This window comes from Orbicella faveolata, unplaced genomic scaffold, assembly GCF_042242905.1.
Source record: "Orbicella faveolata isolate gen_17 unplaced genomic scaffold, um_ofav_v1 contig_12, whole genome shotgun sequence".
In the NCBI taxonomy this organism is placed as follows: domain Eukaryota; kingdom Metazoa; phylum Cnidaria; class Anthozoa; order Scleractinia; family Merulinidae; genus Orbicella; species Orbicella faveolata.
Window position 1 is genome coordinate 15,177,692 of NW_028301539.1, and position 18,634 is coordinate 15,196,325.

The window sequence follows — 18,634 nt, forward strand, 5'->3', positions numbered from 1 at the left end:
AACCACCAATCCCATGAGCCACTTCGACATTGGAGTAATCAAACATGGCGGAAGTTTGCAAAATATGAGTTGCCTTTCTCTACTAGGGGAAGATAGTTGTGATGGAAAATGGATGCAGTTATAACCATTGAAGCCGATCTAAATGCCATTATTAAGGAGGTATGTTGTATTAAAATAAAATCAATCCCTGCAAAATTTAAAATTAGCCTACTGCTGGTAACTTATCTGGGACATCTTTGCATCCTTGGTTACGCTCAGTCACAGGAAAAAAGTGAAATACCAATTTTGGAATAAGACAGGATTATCAGTGGTTTTCTATTGGGATATAATTGGTAGCTTAATTAGAATACTAACATTGGAGAAATGATATAAAAACCAATGTTGGTATTTTAAATAAACTTCCCAACATTGGAAAATGATAATTCTCATTGGAATACTGTTGGAGAATTTATTTTGTTTTGCCAGGGTTGGTTTATCAAAAATATTTTTCCAACTTTGGAATATATATATACAGTTGGGAAAACTATTGGAAAAGTTGATTTGAGTTACCAACCATGGTACATTGAAATAATATTCCAGTACTGGAAAATGTTCTTGTTTTACTGGCAAATTAGTGGAATTTTCAATGTGCTTTTCCAATGTCGGTATATTTTATCAATTCTCCATTATTGGAACACGATAATATTTATTGGAAAACAAGTGGAGTTTTTAGTATGTTTTGCCAATCTTGGTATATTGAATTAATTTGCCAATACTGTAAAATGCTGTAACACATAGGAAAACTACTGGTATATTAAATTGAAGTTACCAATCTTGGTATATAGGTAGAATTTTCCAACAATGTTAAATCCGCACATTTTATTGGGAAATTCAGCAAAAATATGTTTGCCTCACCAGTTTAAATAACTTTATTATTTTTTCTGTGTGGAAAAATTACAATGTTATAATTACTAGATCATTTAACAATCATTTGCTATGCAACCTTAACTTTGATGAAGAGCCTCCATTTTTGGCAGTCAGGATGGCCAGAGAAAAACTCAAAGTACATTGTAACAAGCTAACAAGCTATTTGTCTGAGAACATGCTCAAGGCTTCTGAGAGTATGCAAACAACTCTTCTCTGTCACTCATATTTGCAACATCATCATCATCATCATCATCATCAACATTGGAATTGGCAATGCCTTCATCATCGAGTTTATTTACACTAGAGTTGTCTGAACTTAATCTGTTTAACATCTCACTGATGCCTGATTTCTGGCTTTTACTGAGGCTGGATGCACTTTTTGAGCTGCCATTTGAAAATGGTTTACGAAATAAAAAACTGAAGTCCCTTTTGCTCTCAATCTCAGATCTTTTAATATGGTTGTAATTTAACTTCTGTGCAGGGTCCCTTGGGACAATGTATTGTTGCCTTAACAATTCCTTAGCTATTTGACAAGCCATTTGACATTTACCCATACCTCGAGTTTTGACTTTTAGATGTTTGGCAACAGGAGCTAGATTGCCATTTACAGATAAGTAATCAAATGAATTGACATTAAATGCCACTAACAGAACAACTTTGGAAGCTTCATTTGAAATTTTATCAATGTTGTGTTCAGGAACCTCTGTTTCTGCATCCCCTGATTCTAAAGTTTCTGTATCTCCACCTGCAAAGCAATTTGATTTTTTTTAAAAATTAATGACATTTTAAGAGAAATGTACAGAACTTGATAGAACAACCTCCAATTTTAAAAGGTTACTCTGATTTTGCTTGAAGTAAACTTTCTTGTTGCCTGGCCATATCTTTGCTGCCTCCCTTCGTACAACAGCAAGCCTATTATAAAAATGTCATTCAAAATTTAATCATTTTCTAGCTTTGCTGTATGTAAAAGTAAATCTTATTAGGATGGTATTATTATGTATTTAAGTATTATTTTTTAAACATTATTAGTAGAAGTATTATTACGTTGTCAAGTATTATCTCTCCACTTACTTCATATGATACAAGTTCTTGTTGGCCTCTGACCACTTCGTTTGGTCTATTTTCTTTACTTTCTTTTTCCAGTGAGTTGAACTTCCTGTTTTAACACATGTTTCTTTATTCTCTGACATCATTTGAGAAAGAAAAAAATATTTGACCGCTTATTAAAATCTGGCCTAAAAGAAGACATGAACATGGAGATACCTAATTAGCTGAGCAGTGCATCACTGGTCTTCTTGGTTTCTTTTAGTGCAGCAGGCACAAATATTTAATATACTGAGTTTAGCCTCATCTTGAAGTAAAATAGTCACAGGTCTGCCATACTTTATCCAATAGTTTCATACTAGAAGGGAATTCCAAACTTAAGTAATACAAAATTAAAGATGGTCACTTTTTGGCATTTGAAGAAAATGCAATGAACTTCACGAATTTCCTGTTGGATTCACGTGTTAAATAGCATATTTTGAAACACTGAACAAGCCTCACAGTCATTACTCGATATTATCAGAGATCTAGGCTTACCTGCAGGTTGAACTACTTCCTGAATCGCTTGGAGAATTTCCAACTACCTTCCCACACTCATTATGCCGATATCTCTTAACACTTAGTGATCTATCATTGGTGACGCTTTCCCAGAAATTTCGGCTCTTGTCAAAGAATGAAATTCAACCGACATATGCAATTAAGGCTTAATATAACTTAATTTCAGTGTAAACTTTTCACAAAATTTATCTTTTATTGCGAGGGCACATACCTTTGAAAAGTGAAATTTCTTCCTTTTTAAATGAACCTCTTGGCTCAGAATTATCTGCCATCCACCAAACTAAGTGAGAGCAACTCCATTCTAAGTACAAAGAACTGGAAAAAATAAGCTTCTGCACAACTTGTCAACTTCTGGTAAGCTCATCCCAAATATAAAAGAACTAGAGATGTTCAGGCATTGCGAACTGTTTACCTCTGTAATCCTCTGGCAAAGCATTATTTTCGTCGGTGCTTTCATCGGCATTAACACTTGTCGACATACTTTTGCAGGTTTATGTTTAAAAAGGCTGCTTTCTAAGTTCCAAATTCTCGAAATCTTTCCACACTGTCTTCCACACTCGCGTAAAACCTTCACATTCCACTGAAAACTGCGAAAAATGGCGGGATAATTTGAAGCATGCGTGTTGATATTAGTATGGAACGCGCATGCACAAGCCGCTGATCTAGGGGATGTTGTCTCTTGGACTGATATGTCGTGGGAAAAATGACATACGATGGCTTGCAAAAAGAAGTGTGTCCTTCTGTTTGCTTTTGTACAGTAAATCAGGAAGGGATGAAAATCAATTCCAAATCAAATGGTCATGTTCATTGTCCTTGTGAAGTGTGCACTGTCTATCCCACAACAGCATGGAGACACATTCAGTGATCGAAGAAAGTCAAGTTCTTGAATGAAGTTCAAGATGAAGATTGCCCTTTGACAGCGTTGGAAAAGCCAGTAAACATTGAAACTTTCAAGATTAAGCTCAAATATAACTGATGCAAGTGTAAAACTGTAAAAACAACATTTACTTCATCATTAACTTTCAAGCCCCAAAATAATTTTCTACTTGGTAGTCAGTATTGGTAACATACCTTTACTCATGTCAAAAATATGCCAGTTTTATTCCAGGTTGAAAGTATTAATCAATTAGGACACCAGTAAATTCACTGAAATATTTCTATGTTGGTATATCTTAGACTTGCATGTTTTCCAACAAAGTGTCATCAATGAAAATTTTCAATTAGAAATAGATATCCTACCAATATTACCCTATCCTAGGAGAATTACATGATTAACACTCCAGTTAATTTCCAGAAATATACCTTTATTGGGTTTACAAAACCTTGACTATTCTCCAGCATTGGGTAATTAATGGAAAGTTTCAGCAATGGAATAAATATACCAATATTTTTCCAACCTATAAGTAATTCATGTTTAACATACCAGTTTTATCCCTAAAATAAACCAGTGTTGGTACACAACAAAACTGGCTATTGCTCCAACATTGGGCTATCAGTGGAATATTTTAAACATGAAAATATGAACACCATTGATATCCCAAGCTAGGATTATTACATGATAAATATGCCAGTATGTTCCCTGTAATATTCCAATCTTGTTATGGTATTGTAATAATTTATTTCCCATTATTGGATTATTATTGGTATGGACAAGGGTGAAAATTCGTAGATACCAATTTTGTTCCAAGATTGGACTATTAAAACATTAATTTACCTATAAATTTCCAAGAAAACTCCAAGGACTGTTTAGCATATCTTTTTGAAGTTTACCAATGTTGGATCAATATTGGTATCATTGATGTTTTCCAATAATATTCCAATCGTGGTATCTTAAATGAGCGATTTTCCAATATTTTTCCGTATTGGAATCTCTATTTTTTTCCTGTGAGTTACAAAAAAATATATAGTAATGATCTAGAGATCTCAAATGACCTATGATAGCGGTCTGTCGAAAAAAGAGCAGATTTTGAAATGTAGAGCGCAGATCACAGACTACAGACTTTGTAAGTGTATTAATGATCAAGCTATAAGATGGAGCTAACATAAAAAGGACACCGTCAACCCAGCTAAACAAGATGGTGTTGTCTACAGGATTCCCTGTGAGCGTGGCAAAGTCTACATCGGGGAAACAGGGAGATCTATGCAGGAGAGGATCAAAGAACACGACAGGGATGTACGACTCGCCCAAACCCAGACCTCCGCCGTTTCTGAACACACCCACGAGACTGGCCACTATCCTATCTGGAATGAGGTCAAGTTTATTGATCGAGATCCTCACTAGTACACACGTAGGGTCAAGGAAGCTATTCACATAAGACTTCACCCTAACAACATCAACAGGGACAGTGGAATTGAAATTCCTGAAGCATGGATACCCACGATCAAGAAACACAACAACAGGAGAACGGTACAACAGCGGACCACTGAGGGAACAGCTACTCGCTGGAACAATGGAACAATAGGAGGATCGAAATGCACCAATCACAGCCGACCTTTGTGATATAAATGATACCGTGCAATCAGTCGACCTTATCGCCTGAAGAAGACTAGCAGTAAGCAGTCGAAACGTCGCGATCTACATCTCAAGTGACTACATCGTGAGACAAACGATAATACACTTTATTATTGCATCTACCACGATGAATAACAACAACCTTTTCCTCGATATTGAACAGGGTTGGTGTTTTTCGCGCTAGCCTGAGCGATAGTTAGGTTGACTGAAGCGTTATTAACGCAAACTAGAGTGCAGACTTCTACTCTGGTTATAATAGGCCTACCCATCAAGATGGCGTCGAAACCGTGATAAGGTCTATTATATGTAGCCTGTATAATGCTCAGGTTAGCCTGAGTGCCCTCTCAGTAATGCAACTGGACTAATAACATGACAGATAGGCTTACTTATTGTGAAAGTCGAAAAGCCATGAACACTTTGATTTGATTTTGACATGTTGATTGTGTAGCCACAAGCCTAACCCTAAACCCTTGCAATTCCTTAGCGTGAGGTCACCATGCATAAAATAATCATTTCAAAATTTATATCTGACAAAAGTGCATCTGAGAACTAAAGTGGATTGGTACTGACTACACCATCAGATGGTGTATTGCAGCATTGAATGAGTGAAATCATCCAAGGAAATCCCTCTGGCTTAAATTTGTGTTTACCTAGCACAGTACCCTTATTGCTGAAAAGTTACTTCTCCAAACAAGAAAATCTGGAAGGCCCTTTTCATGGTTAGTTTTTCTCATGCATTACAACGTAATTCAACGTGGATGCCAGGCAATTTCAGGCTAAAACTACAAAATAGCCCGAAATTGCCTCACATGCATGTTAGGTTATAACGTGATGCAAATGAGAAAAGTTAACCGTGAAAAAGGCTATTATAACCAAAAATTATATAATGCCCTGACAAGAAACTTATTTTATGCAGCCAGTTAGAAGTGGGGTCGCCCCAGCAACCCAGTTGAGAGAATTCTTAAGCCAACTGATCATGCTATACACAGACTGATGATCATCTCATACGTAATCATTTTATCATAAAATTCAAGCAATCTGAATATATTACTTCTGCTAGCTAGGGAAGAATATCTGTGATATGATATGTGATATGTCAGTTTTTCAATTTAAGATTAACCACAACATTCTGTACACAAATAGTAGACTCTTAAGAGATAAGATAACAGAGAACGACAAATGTTACCTTTACAGTGGCAGTCAAACACTGACCCATCTCTTTGTTGAATGTGATTTTAGTAAGGTATTTTGGATCAATTTTACTTCTTGGTGGAATTGTAAATATAACATGCAAATCAAACTCAAACAGCGTGATATTTTATTTGCTTTTCATTCCGAAAAACAGTGTTTTTTTAGGCATTAACTACTGTTTGCTTGTGGCCAGAAAAATTACATCGATATTTCTGCAAAAAATGAAGACCCCTTCTGTTTCACTTCCTATCTCAAATTTTTGAAGAACAAGCTCGGGACAGACAAAAAGAAGATTTGAGACCTTGTTACATGTACTCTTTAGAGCACTTTTTGTTTTGTTTGCTTCTTGTGAGTGTTTGTAAGACTGTAATTCGTAGATCTTTTCAGTTAGCTATTTTAACTAGTTATAATTTTTTTTTTGTAAGTTGTTACATTTTAATTTTTTGTAATAATAATAATAATAATAAAAACAATACGTTGGAAGTGGGGTCGCCCCAACAGCCCAGTTGAGAGAATTCTAAGCCAACTGATCATCCTATACACAGACTGATGATCGTCTCATACGTAATCGTTTTATCATAAGAGTCAAGCAATCAGAATATATTGCTTCTGCTAGCTAGGGAAGGATATCTGTGATATGCTGGAAGTTTACCAAGATAAAATATGCTCTCTCGGTCAAGTTTGTGATCACATTTAATGATGACTGATGACACGTACACAACTGTCTTTCTAGAATCTCAGGGCAAATTGGGTTTGCTGAATGATCAACTTAGAAAACTGAGATGTTACAAATAAAAATTAATATGCAAAACAAAGCAGCTATGGAGTTTGGTTTAGTGTTGGGGTCAGCAGCTTCAATACTTTAAGACTGACTTTCATGTCATTTACTTACTACCTTAATGATCCATTGGTCAAATTAAATCTACTAAAGTAAGAATGAAGAAACATGTAACAAAGTTTTAATTTATTTATTTTATTTATTTTATTTACTCCATTTCCTCCCATCCTAGACTGAAACAACAAACCGATTTGAAAACACACACACACACAGAAATCACTGAGTGTATCTTGTTTGTGCAGTTACCCGGGTTAGATAGATAGATAGAAAGATGGATAGATAAATGAATGAATGAATGAATGATTGAATAAATGAATAAATAAATACAGCTCAGTGTTAATACACCATATTACATTTTGATTCTTTTTTATTAATGTGCAAGTATCTAGATTATCTTGGATATTCAAAGACACTATCTACATTTGAGGATGAGCTCAAATCTCTAGGGAAGCAATCAAATCAGATTATCACACCAAGGAATGACTCACAGAAAACAGAAATACAGGTAGTAATTAAATCCCAATGAAGATGTAATAGACTGGTTTTCAGTTGAGTGTCGTAAGACCAAAAGCAAACCAACCACTTGCCAATTAGACTACTCAGCCAATCTCAAACTGTAAAACCGGAACAAATTGAAAGTAATTGCCTGATTACTTTTGATACTCAATTGAAAACTGCTCTATAACTTGGGCAGTTTTAAGCACATTCATTTGGTAACCTCTGGATTTCATTAGATGAAAATGTTGCAAATTTCACGACATAACCGTCAATATTTCATTGGTCAAAAGTGACGCGTAACTGGATAAACCCTAAATGTTTGAAAAGTAAAACTACGCTCTAAGTTCGTCACTCTTTATGGATGGATGCAAATGGTAGTAGCTCTACACAATTGTCTAAGTTTCCTTATCTAGAAATGAGAACATCTTGACTATTTTTGCGACATGTCAATTTGAATACTCTTCAGCTACTATAAAACTATTCCATCATTGTAAGTTAATGTTTCAATGGAAACTCTTGTTAGCAGACACACTCACGACACAACAAAAGGTGTCCTTAACTGGAGCTTGTGGCTTAGGAGAATGGTTCTCATGAGCTGCTACCAAAGGTGTAAGGCATAGCTGGGTGCTTGCTGGTCAGACCTCGCCCAACTAACAATGAACATTAGGAATGCAAAAAATACCTCTGCATTAACTGTTAATAATTTTGTTTTGTGTTATTGCCTCAATATGCAATGCTGCAATAATGGCTCTATACTGTATCAATTGGTCTCTTCCGTAATGATTAATGAACAAATCATAATTGCAATTAACATTGACATTAACAGTCTCGCTGCAGCTAAATGAAGTGACACAGTTTAGAAATGTTTATAAATGCATTCATTTGTAAAGTCATTCTGACAAACAGTGATGTTAAGTTATTTGATTTAAAAAAAATAAGATTCAGAGGATAACGGGATTTCCTTTTGGGTGTCCGCTGACAGGAGCTTAAAAGCAAAGGGAAAGTGTAGATCGTGAATCCTGAAAATGTTGGTGACTGCTTATGGAAATGTCCTCTTTAGTCTTACAGGAATGAGTGCAACGTTTGTATGGGAGTTCAAACAGGGTTTTGTGAAGACGGACATAAGTATAGCTGTCCACTTACAAGAGTTTCCATTAAGAGAGCTTCCACTGCATTTTTTTTCAATTTTTTATTATAGCCACACAAAGAACACTACTTACAATATGATACTTACATTAAATATCACTGTATTTGTTTATTATTTAGAAAAATCTTAACTACCTGTGTAATTTTTGTGAATTTTAGTTTTTATTCCCAGAGAAACTACACCTAATTACTTTGAATTGTTATTAAACATAACAAAACAACAACCATTGTAGCCTAACCTGACCATCTGAAATAATGATTCTCCTTTTTGTTAGAGACAGTTAACATTGGCCTTTGATGAGGGAATGTGCACAGAATTCTTCAGGATATGGAATGAATACATACCTGATGTTGTCCAAGATACTGATCATGTTTGCCAGAAACTGGTTTTCAACATAAATATTTATTTTTCCCTTTATCCTATTACACATGGTAACCAGGTATGACTTACATTCTTTCATAGTCAACATTTTCATAAGAACAACCCAGAAACAGTTTCCATTCACTGTTGAAAGGTCAGGCTAGAGATTGGCAAGATATAAGACTTACAGGGTTGTCATTGGGGTTGAGTACGCTTGATTCCCCCTTGATGCTACGGAAGAAATTCCCTGTTGTTCTTAGTATTGACCCACAAAGTAAAAGTTTGTCATGGACGTGGAGAATGAGAGTATAGGTGACTCAAAACTTAATGACAGCCCTGTACGACACACAGTGATTGGCTAATAATCGAAGACAGAGTTTCCCATAATGTCTGTGGGCATCATGAGTGATGTTAATGCCTGCCTGGCTAGCAAAAACAGGTAGTGAGTTGTTAACAGGTAAGGTACATGTAAAATCTGCATACAAGCCAAGTGCCTGAGGTGGCCCATCAGGTTGGCGCTCATCTCTGCTTTCTGTTGCATGTAGCGACTAAGAGTATTTCTACTCACTCCTGAATTGGATGCTAGTCCATCACAGGGCTACTCCTCAACATTAAATTCATCACTGGTAGCCATTTTATACACCTGGGTGGAGGGAGGAACACAGCACAACATCCCTGGCCTGGGCTCAAACCCGGACCACTTGACCTGGAGTCAAGCTCTCTAATAATGAGGCCACTGTGCCTCCAAAAGATATTACCAAGGGCTATATTGATCATAAAATTCCTTTTTTAAACTCTTACAAGAGAATATTCTAAGACTAATGGGAAAATACAGCCTTCAGTCTTTCTTGTATGGACCTTGGTACACTCAGTCAGTTCACTTACCTTGTCATGCCACATTGGTCTCCAGATTAACTTGTTAACAAGCTTAGTTTTTCATATTACAAGGTTCTCAGATTTGTGATAGTTGCATCAGATTTGAAATCTCAAAAAAATTGGCACCTGACCAGTGTTTTTATTCATTCTAGTCATAGTATGAAATTTGTGTAAACCTTCCAAGAAAGAGGCACTTTGATTGATAAGAAGGCGAATAATGGTTTTTATTTTGATATACTGTAGTCAATTTATAATGTAGATTACAATGATTTGACTGCTTACTGTTAGTCTTCATCTGGCAATAAGGTGGCCTGGTTTATAATGCATTGCCATTCATATCATCATGGTTGGCTATGATTGGTGCATTTAAATCCTCCATTGTTTCAGCTAGAAGTTGCTGCCTCTGTACACTGTAGTCTGCTGTTGTACAATTCTCCTGTTGTTCTTGTTGCTGTTGTGTGTGTTTTTATGGTGGGTATCCTCATTTCTGGAATTTCAATGCCACTATCCCTGGCTGTTGCTAAGAGTATGTTGTTTTACCTTCCTTGATCTTACTTGAGTGCCAGGCTAGTGAGAGTTTTGATGAATACATCTTTCAATGGTACCCAGATAACGTCAATAGGGGTAGTGGAATTCAAATTTCTGAAGCATTCACTCATTCATTCACATGGCAATGGTTAAGCGGCATAAAGGAACAGCGTATCACTAGAACAAAGGAACAATGAGGTTTGAAATGAACCAATCATGACCAACCTTCGTGATATAAAGTAATGGGCTCATCCAGCTGACCTTATCACCTTATTAAGCCTGTCAGTTAGCAGTTGAAACATTTCAATCTCCTTGTCAAACTGACTATAACCAGGATGAATAACAACAACCTTTTGCTCCACGACAGTTACTTAATATTTCCCAGAGATAACAACAACAACAACAACAACAACAACAACAAAACTTTATTCCTTTTTCAATAATTTGCATGAGATGATGATAAGTCAGTGAATGATGTTTCTTGAATGATTTATTCTGCAGAACAAGCAGCAGTTGGAGCGATCCATGCAAGTGTTCAAGAATTATCTTGAAACTAAAGGAGCTGCACTGAGCCAGACAACAGAGTTTCTTCCTTATTATGCTCTACCATTTATTCCAGATCCAACTTCACATCCATCTTTCAAACCATTATTTTCGGTAAGGATGTGTGGTGTTCTATAAAATACAAGAAACAAATGATAGTACTGTGTGAAAGTGCAGAGGTATGTTGAGAAAGTCTTGATTTAGTTTGTTCTTGATAACATTGAAACCTTTCCTGGATGTTGCTTGGGCTGATCTTTTTTCCTCTACCTGTTCTTTACCTGAAACCACTGTTTAATTATTCTTGAGGCACAAATTATAGTACAAATGTCAATACAATACAAAAATGTAGAACTTGCTGCTTTTTATAAGTATAAGTGTACACACATTTAGAGGCTGTGATAAATCATACGCTTGAAGCATATCACAGCCTCTTGACTCTTGCATACATGTAGTTTGGCATGCACGTTTCTTTTGTTTTATTGCTTCTGGATGATCTAGTTGGTGCTGCTCCATATACTGCCATACCTTCTTTGGTGATTTTTGCATTCTTTCCTAAAGAATGTTGGAAGAATAACCCAGCAGAGTACCCAAATGAGTCATAAAGTAGTATATTGTGATTTTTGCAGGCAGCCAGCTACTTTTGACAACCTTGCATTGTACAGTGTATCTGGTTGAGATTTCTTAATGACATTTAATGATCTGCCATTTGTCCATCTCCGGTACAAGATTGAATAAACCAAAGACATTCATTTCTGTGAAGTGTAGGATTATCTGACTGATAGTTTAATAAAAAATTTCAGTTTGTACTATTATATTACTTGACTAACAAACTCTCCAAAAGCAAGTTGAGAAGAAACAACAAACACTGAAAAATCCAAGAAAAAGTTGAATTTGAAATTTTTATTAGTCATGAACAACTTTTATTTTCATATCAGAGTTGGAGTCAGTAGTACATCTTGTTTGCTCGTTTCTACCTATATACTATCATATATATATAATTTTAAATAAATTTTAATGAGCAGTTTTGTTTACTACTTCTCTTATCTTTCAGAGTTCTTGGAGTTCTGATCTCAAGGACAACTTGCAAGTGTTTCTCTCAGCAACTCTCAAATCTCAAGAAAAGCCACAACTTTACAATTTATTTAAAAAGAATTACACTGAACTAGAGAGAGAAAGGAAACTACATAGTGAGCAGCTTAAAAAATTACAATATCAGCTAACCACAAGGGAACAGAGGCTCTCACAATATCATAAAAGATACACCAAAATACAGGTGATCTACTCATCTGACCACTTTATATTAGTTTGCCTGATGGTACGGCTTTGATTTTAAACTTGAAATTTAATTCACACAAAGTCAGAGTTTAATATACTGGGGCATATACCCCAGGGGAGACTTCTATATATAAAAGGATGGATGTGCTCCTCAGAAATTTTGAAAAGAACCCCTAAGGGGTGCCAAGATCCTGTTTTGTGGGCGTGGCTTGAAATGTTTTTTTACCCCTAAGGGTTACCAATTCTAAAACAACACATTAAAGTTGTGTTCTTTTGGGATCAACCATTTCTGGTTGGTTGGGTTGGTTGGGTTTTTTCGTGTTCTATTGGGGAAAAACCTTTTGCCATTGGTTTGGTTAATCAACTTTTTCAACTGGCCTCAAATCAGATTGAAACGGTTGAAAAGAGCATTTACGTGATTATGTAATGTGATTGTAGTTCGCGTGAGGACTATTCCCAGCAGTTACCGCGTTTCATCCAAAAACGGTTGGAAAAGTGATCTATTGAGAAAGGTCAACTGCGTCAACCCAAACTGGTTACAGTTAAAACAGTTGATCCCAATAGAACACAACCTAACTGACACTTTAATAATTTTTGATAGTGATAAATATGACTGCTTTGAATACCTTCTACTCCTAAAATTGATTGTCAAATATCTTCTGTCATATTTTTTTCGGCTCAATACCCTAAAAGGTACTGCTAAAGCTTCTGCTTTGGACCTTTTGTGACTGAACACCTTAAGTGGTATCAGAAAAAAAAATTCAGCCATGTTGCAATGAAAACATCATACATGTAATATTTCAGCATTTTTTTTCTGTCCTAAGGCTGACTACCACAAGCTCATTGGTGTTGCTGCAGAATTAGTGGACTCTTTAGAAGATACTGTCCGTGGAAAAATGGTAAAGTTCTGTATCAATAATTGGAAATATATAGTTTAAACTGCTCCATGCCAGTTACTAAGAACTGTATTTTGTTTACAGGCTGTATAGTTTACTCTTTGAATGGTTTAAAATGAAACTTATTCTGTGTACATAATAACTATGAGTCTGCCAGTAACTTTCACTGGCAATACTCTATCTGTTTTTTCCAGTATATTCTTTGTTGTATTCCTGAATTTAAACCAAACATTATTCTCTAGTTTTGTAATAGCATGCTACTTCTATTGGCACTGTGAAACATTTTCTCTAAGGCTACCAGTACATTGTACTGGATATATGTATTTCTTTTCCAATCATTACATAGCTCCAGGATGTTCCTTAAAATATTTATTTACAATCGGTTGTTCTGGACTCTGCTTGTTCTTTGTATAAACTACTAGTACCACCATTTTCATGTAATCACTTTGCAGAACACCTTACTTGGTGTTGAGAGCAAAGTCTCCGTTTAGTGCAGATTTCCTTGTAGGGATCCTAATAGTGATTCTGTGCAACTTGTTAGAATACCTCTTTCTCCCAAATGCCCATTATTAAGCAGAGGTAGTGATATGGATGTTTCCAGTTAGTGGTGTAGTTGTTAATTACTAAACTGCTTTCCTTTAGAAAAGCAAATATTTGTATGCCTCTGTTGATATGATTATAAATCGTTGCTTGAACTGAGAAACTATTATACATACCAAGCTGATCAGAATGCCTCCAAAAACAGCTTAATAATGAAGCAGTTAGTAAATCATCAATCAAACAATCAAATAATTAGTATAAAGTAAATCAATATAAGGTTAATTAAAGCCATGATTATGTGAGCATCATGACGTTTTGTCTCACTTGGCTGTAGGTGACACCAGAGTACCTTCAAGACATTTGCATAAGACTGTTTGCTTCCTCTGCTGGGGAATCTCTTGATGTTAGCAAACCAGGAACAGTAAGTCTAATTCCATTTAATCTATGGTTTTAAAAGTAGTTACCTTTCATTGTGGCCTAATGGTTAGAGTCTTGTACTACAGATTGGGCAGTACCACTCAGTTGGATAATTGGGTTGCAATAAGTAGGCATCCCTTCTAGGGAGAGGAGTAGAAATACTGACTGACCTAGTAATGTAATTCTACAGAAATCAGGGTGAACTTTACAGGCGTGGATCCAATGAAGACTTGCCTTTTATCATAAACACAGCAAGACCGCGTACTCCAAGTAACAATATTAAAATGATGCAACTTGTTCAGCTCAGTGAATGAGAAATACTAAGTAAATATTAAAGTTCATCTTTGAGCACTTAGGTACCAAGTTACTATGCTGTAGCTTTCACATTCACTGCATGTATCACTGTGCAAATTTAGCACATGCTAAGGACGGTGCCTACTAAATACAGAGGTTTTTGCACCAGGTTAGGACCATGCAGAAAAAGTAGATCTTTGCCAGGGCTGTTGGAATCCACAAAGAAAAATGGGGGGAGTCACGCATTTTTTCGCGATAATTAGCCTTGAATCTTGACAAAAATGCTGACATCAGTATTTTTCTGTAAAAAGAAGGAAAGGATATTCCTTCACAGATTTCCTTAGAATTAGCCGTTACATACAGAAAAGCAAGCACATTTAAACAGATCTTTTAACTACATGGCAAATGGTAACATAAAAACCATTTTTGGCATGTTTTTAATAACAAAATTGTTGTAGCAGTGCTTTTAGCATGTCTGACAGCCTTCCCCTGGTTCAGCTAAATTACAGTCTAAATATCTTTTGCTCACAACCGGAGACTAATCATGTGTTGAATAGGCTTGCCAGTTCCATTTCATAACATAAAATGTAGGGGTAACCGCACATTTTTTAAAGTTACTCATCTTTTTTGAAAACTTTTACAGTACCGTTACATTTTTTCCTGTCACCTCCCCTGTAACTAAGACATTTGCATATCTTGCACTTGTTTTGCACGTGCACTACACCATCTGCAGGTACATGTTTACAGTTGGATTTCAGTATAATTTTTGACAGATAACAGCTAGGTTTTTTTCAGCTGGAAGACGTTAGCAGTTAGTGGTTAGCGATATGCTCCTATTCTGGTGTTCCTTGTTTAAGTAAAGGTAAAGGTAAAGTCTGCATGCGAGCCAAGTGGCCCATCAGGCCGGAGCTTATCCCGGTTTCTGTAGCATGAAGCGACTAGGAGTATTTCTACTCCCCCTGGATGGGATGCTAGTCCATCGCAGGGTTACCCCCAGCATTAAGTTCGCCGGTACCCATTTATACATCTGGGTAGAGAGGCACTGTGAGAGTAAAGTGTCTTGCCCGAGGACACAACACAATGTCCCCGGCCAGGGCTCGAACCCAGACCGCTCGATCCAGAGACGAGCACACTAACCATGAGGCCACCGCGCCTCCCACTCCTGGTTTAAGTACAGGTACATTAAACTTGATTTGGTCACAGTAGGAAAATTTTGCTTTCATTTTAGTCATGTACTTGGTAGTGTAGTTGATTGCGTCAATGTCAACCCCAGCGCATGTAGCACTTAAACCATGGCTTGCGTGATGCACAGAACGTGTGCACACTAACATAAGTAGGCACCGTCCTTAAATACTCACAGAATATTTACTTAATTTTATTGTACTCTCTGATTACCAAGACAATGGTGTCATGAGCCTGAACTTAGGTTTTTGTTACTGGTTTTTGCTGAGCCAAATATTTTCCCATCTGGCCCTCCCACTCAGTCAATAATTACATATGATTTATGAAAGATTTTTAAGACTTAAAATTATTAACTAAAGACTATTGTAAGCTTACTTGTGGAAACCCACCTACTCTAGTTATGGCTGCTTTTTTGTTTCTGGGGTGGAGACTTTTGGGAACGGTTACTGTATATACATGTATGCAAGAGGGGACTGTGCAAAGATTTTGAGCCTTGCAGCAGAAAGCACCACCGACCCAGGCACAGATCTTTTTTCAAAAAGATAGAGTCAACCCTGCAAAAAGATGCTGGCAAGACCCTTCCTTTGTGGAAGTTGAAAATGCACGATAAAGTTTTTGTAATTGTTTCCAAAAATTTTCTGTTAGTCCACTATTACTGAGTTGAACTAGAAGATGTTTATTGTTCTTACAGGCAAGCTCAATCCTAAGAGCTTCACTGGTTAATGATGGACTCCCTGGGTATGTAAGTCAAAGCAGTTTCAGTGTTTCATTATTTTACCCATACTTTGTCAATCAATATTAATAGTAATTATAGGTCCTCTCTGGCTAATAAAATATCTCCACATCTCCTTATTCTATGTGTAGTTTTATATTTCTTGGTTGTACAGTTTGTACACTATGCATTTCTTTTACTAAAAGAATTTGAAATGGTGCCAAAGACCTCTGATATTGAATTTTAACAATGTTCCCACAAGTTGATTACTGATGCATTTAACAGCCACAAAAGCAAACCATGCAGTTGCTGAATTAATTACTCAGAGAACTGTTCATTGGCATTCTTTATTTCACAGGCTCTCTGAAAGTGTTGATGTTCCATACAGACCCTCGCTTGACTATGAAAAGATAAAAAACCATCTACTTACTTTACCTGAGAGGAAGAAAGCATTTCTTCTACAGGCACTTAGATGGGTATGCAACTTGTCTTCCAATTTTGATACACTATTATAGATCAGTTAAATAAAACATTGCATAATAGAATAGCCATCTCTTTAAACAATACATTATCATATTAAAAGTGGCTGTAATTCTGTCGAGAGAACGTGGTGTACTTTTAATAACAGTTTTGTACCAGAATTTCCAATGGTAACTATATTGTTGCCTGCAATTTTCTACGCTTTGCAGCCAATGACACCAAAGGCTGACAAGTTGCCCCTGGAAATGGAGCCAGTTGCCCATGACAACAACACAAGTGAAACTTTAAAACAGATTCACCAAACTCTCATCGCTCCTTGCTCAACTGATAATCGTAGTAACCTCATTGAATTTCTGTGATTTCTGGGGTGGAAATGAAAAAACTTCAAAGATCAGAGCAAGTTGACTTCCTCATTCTCCTTGCTGTCTACAAGCTTGCTACATTCTTGTGACTTGCCACACATACATGGCCCAATAAAGGGGTTGCTGGTGGGCTATGTTTTATTGTAGCCAATTTTATAACTACAACCTTGGTCACAGCGGTTGGAAAAATTCATTTTATATGCATTTTGCCCCTCCTCACCCCTGTGCAATGTTGACAAAACACTTTCATCTAACACAAGTTTTCATTTTACCATTTTCCAACATTGGACGGGGGAATGGGGGTGCTGGCACTTATTCTCTAGGTATTACGGTTATGAGTTTATGTTTTTGGCATTTTCCCACACAATTTGTCCATGGTTGTCTGAATTTTCATATATTTTAAATGCCCATAACTTACACTGAAATTTGCAAATTCGAACCAAATGCGGCACATGCACTATCTATCAGTTGCTCAATAAAATGACTGCTAATATCTGGTTATGGCCTAATTCCCTAACTTTATTTGCTACTTTCATATTCCTTCAAAATTGAGGATTTTGGCATTTCAACCTCATGTAACAAGCAATAAAATATATCTCAGTTAAAAATATCTCAAGAAAGGCCCATTTTTCCTCCAAAACATTTTACAAAGGTAAAAAGTACTTTAACATCTTTGAAAGGATGTTCCTGTGGGTTATTGTCATTCCAGACATGCCTTTTAGGGCCACAAGGCACGGTTTACATCGATTTTCGAATGGTTTACAAACGAGATACATGTGGTTATGACGTAATTGTGACGTCACAGTTAAACTCATCACAAATAGATGAGCTTGGGAGCTGGTGCCTTAAAGGTTAGCAGGGTGCCAAAGCCATAAGCTGCTAGGAGGTATCCATGGCAACCCTGGAAACCAGGAACCACCCAATGAGCGTCCGCTAAACGGCACCGTCACACTGAAAGAAATTCAGTGGAAACTACTTACCTGAAGAATACTTACCCTGACCAAGAACAAAACGGGAGGGAGGAGAGGATGCAAGAATCGGCAATGATTCGTGAGCAAAGCAGTGCAACTGATCCGCAACAATCAGCAGAATACACTACAACAATTATGCAATGAACCATAAACCCCTGCAAAACCCCTGAAGGCTGCCCCACAGGTCATGTACTCCAAAACGGGGAAACCGCTGGCTGCATAAGCTCATATTTAACTTGCCTAAATGATATTAGCTGGATGGGCACACTAGCTGGCTGCATTTGCTCGAGTTTAACCTTGCGTAAATGATATTTAGCCACATTTAAACTCATTGCAAATAGATAAGCTTGGGAGCTGGTGCCTTAAAGGTTAGCAGGGTGCCAAAGCCACAAGCTGCTAGGAGGTATCCATGGCAACCGTGGAAAGCAGGAACCACCCAGATGAAACCCTTCTCCTGGTGCTTGAAGAAAGGAGGGACCCAAGGACAGGGTGACATGGTACCTC

The 18,634-nt window shown here is 36.8% G+C and overlaps 1 protein-coding gene across 3 annotated transcripts in view; it reads left to right on the forward strand.

Annotated features, from left to right (window-relative positions):
* The first annotated feature begins 1 nt into the window (after position 1).
* LOC110061558 (lisH domain-containing protein ARMC9-like) overlaps positions 2 to 18,634 on the forward strand; it is a 43,378-nt gene continuing 24,745 nt past the window's right edge. The window contains exons 1-9 of one of the 3 annotated variants that reach the window (XM_020768390.2): positions 2 to 159; positions 7,432 to 7,554; positions 8,969 to 9,133; positions 10,960 to 11,115; positions 12,053 to 12,274; positions 13,101 to 13,175; positions 14,047 to 14,133; positions 16,297 to 16,343; positions 16,676 to 16,793. In XM_020768390.2, the coding sequence (XP_020624049.1) occupies positions 109 to 159; positions 7,432 to 7,554; positions 8,969 to 9,133; positions 10,960 to 11,115; positions 12,053 to 12,274; positions 13,101 to 13,175; positions 14,047 to 14,133; positions 16,297 to 16,343; positions 16,676 to 16,793 (1,044 nt within the window). In that variant the 5' untranslated portion in view covers positions 2 to 108. The remainder of the gene's footprint in view (positions 160 to 7,431; positions 7,555 to 8,968; positions 9,134 to 10,959; positions 11,116 to 12,052; positions 12,275 to 13,100; positions 13,176 to 14,046; positions 14,134 to 16,296; positions 16,344 to 16,675; positions 16,794 to 18,634) is intronic. The other 2 variants (XM_020768391.2, XM_089282508.1) reach the window with 2 other exon arrangements.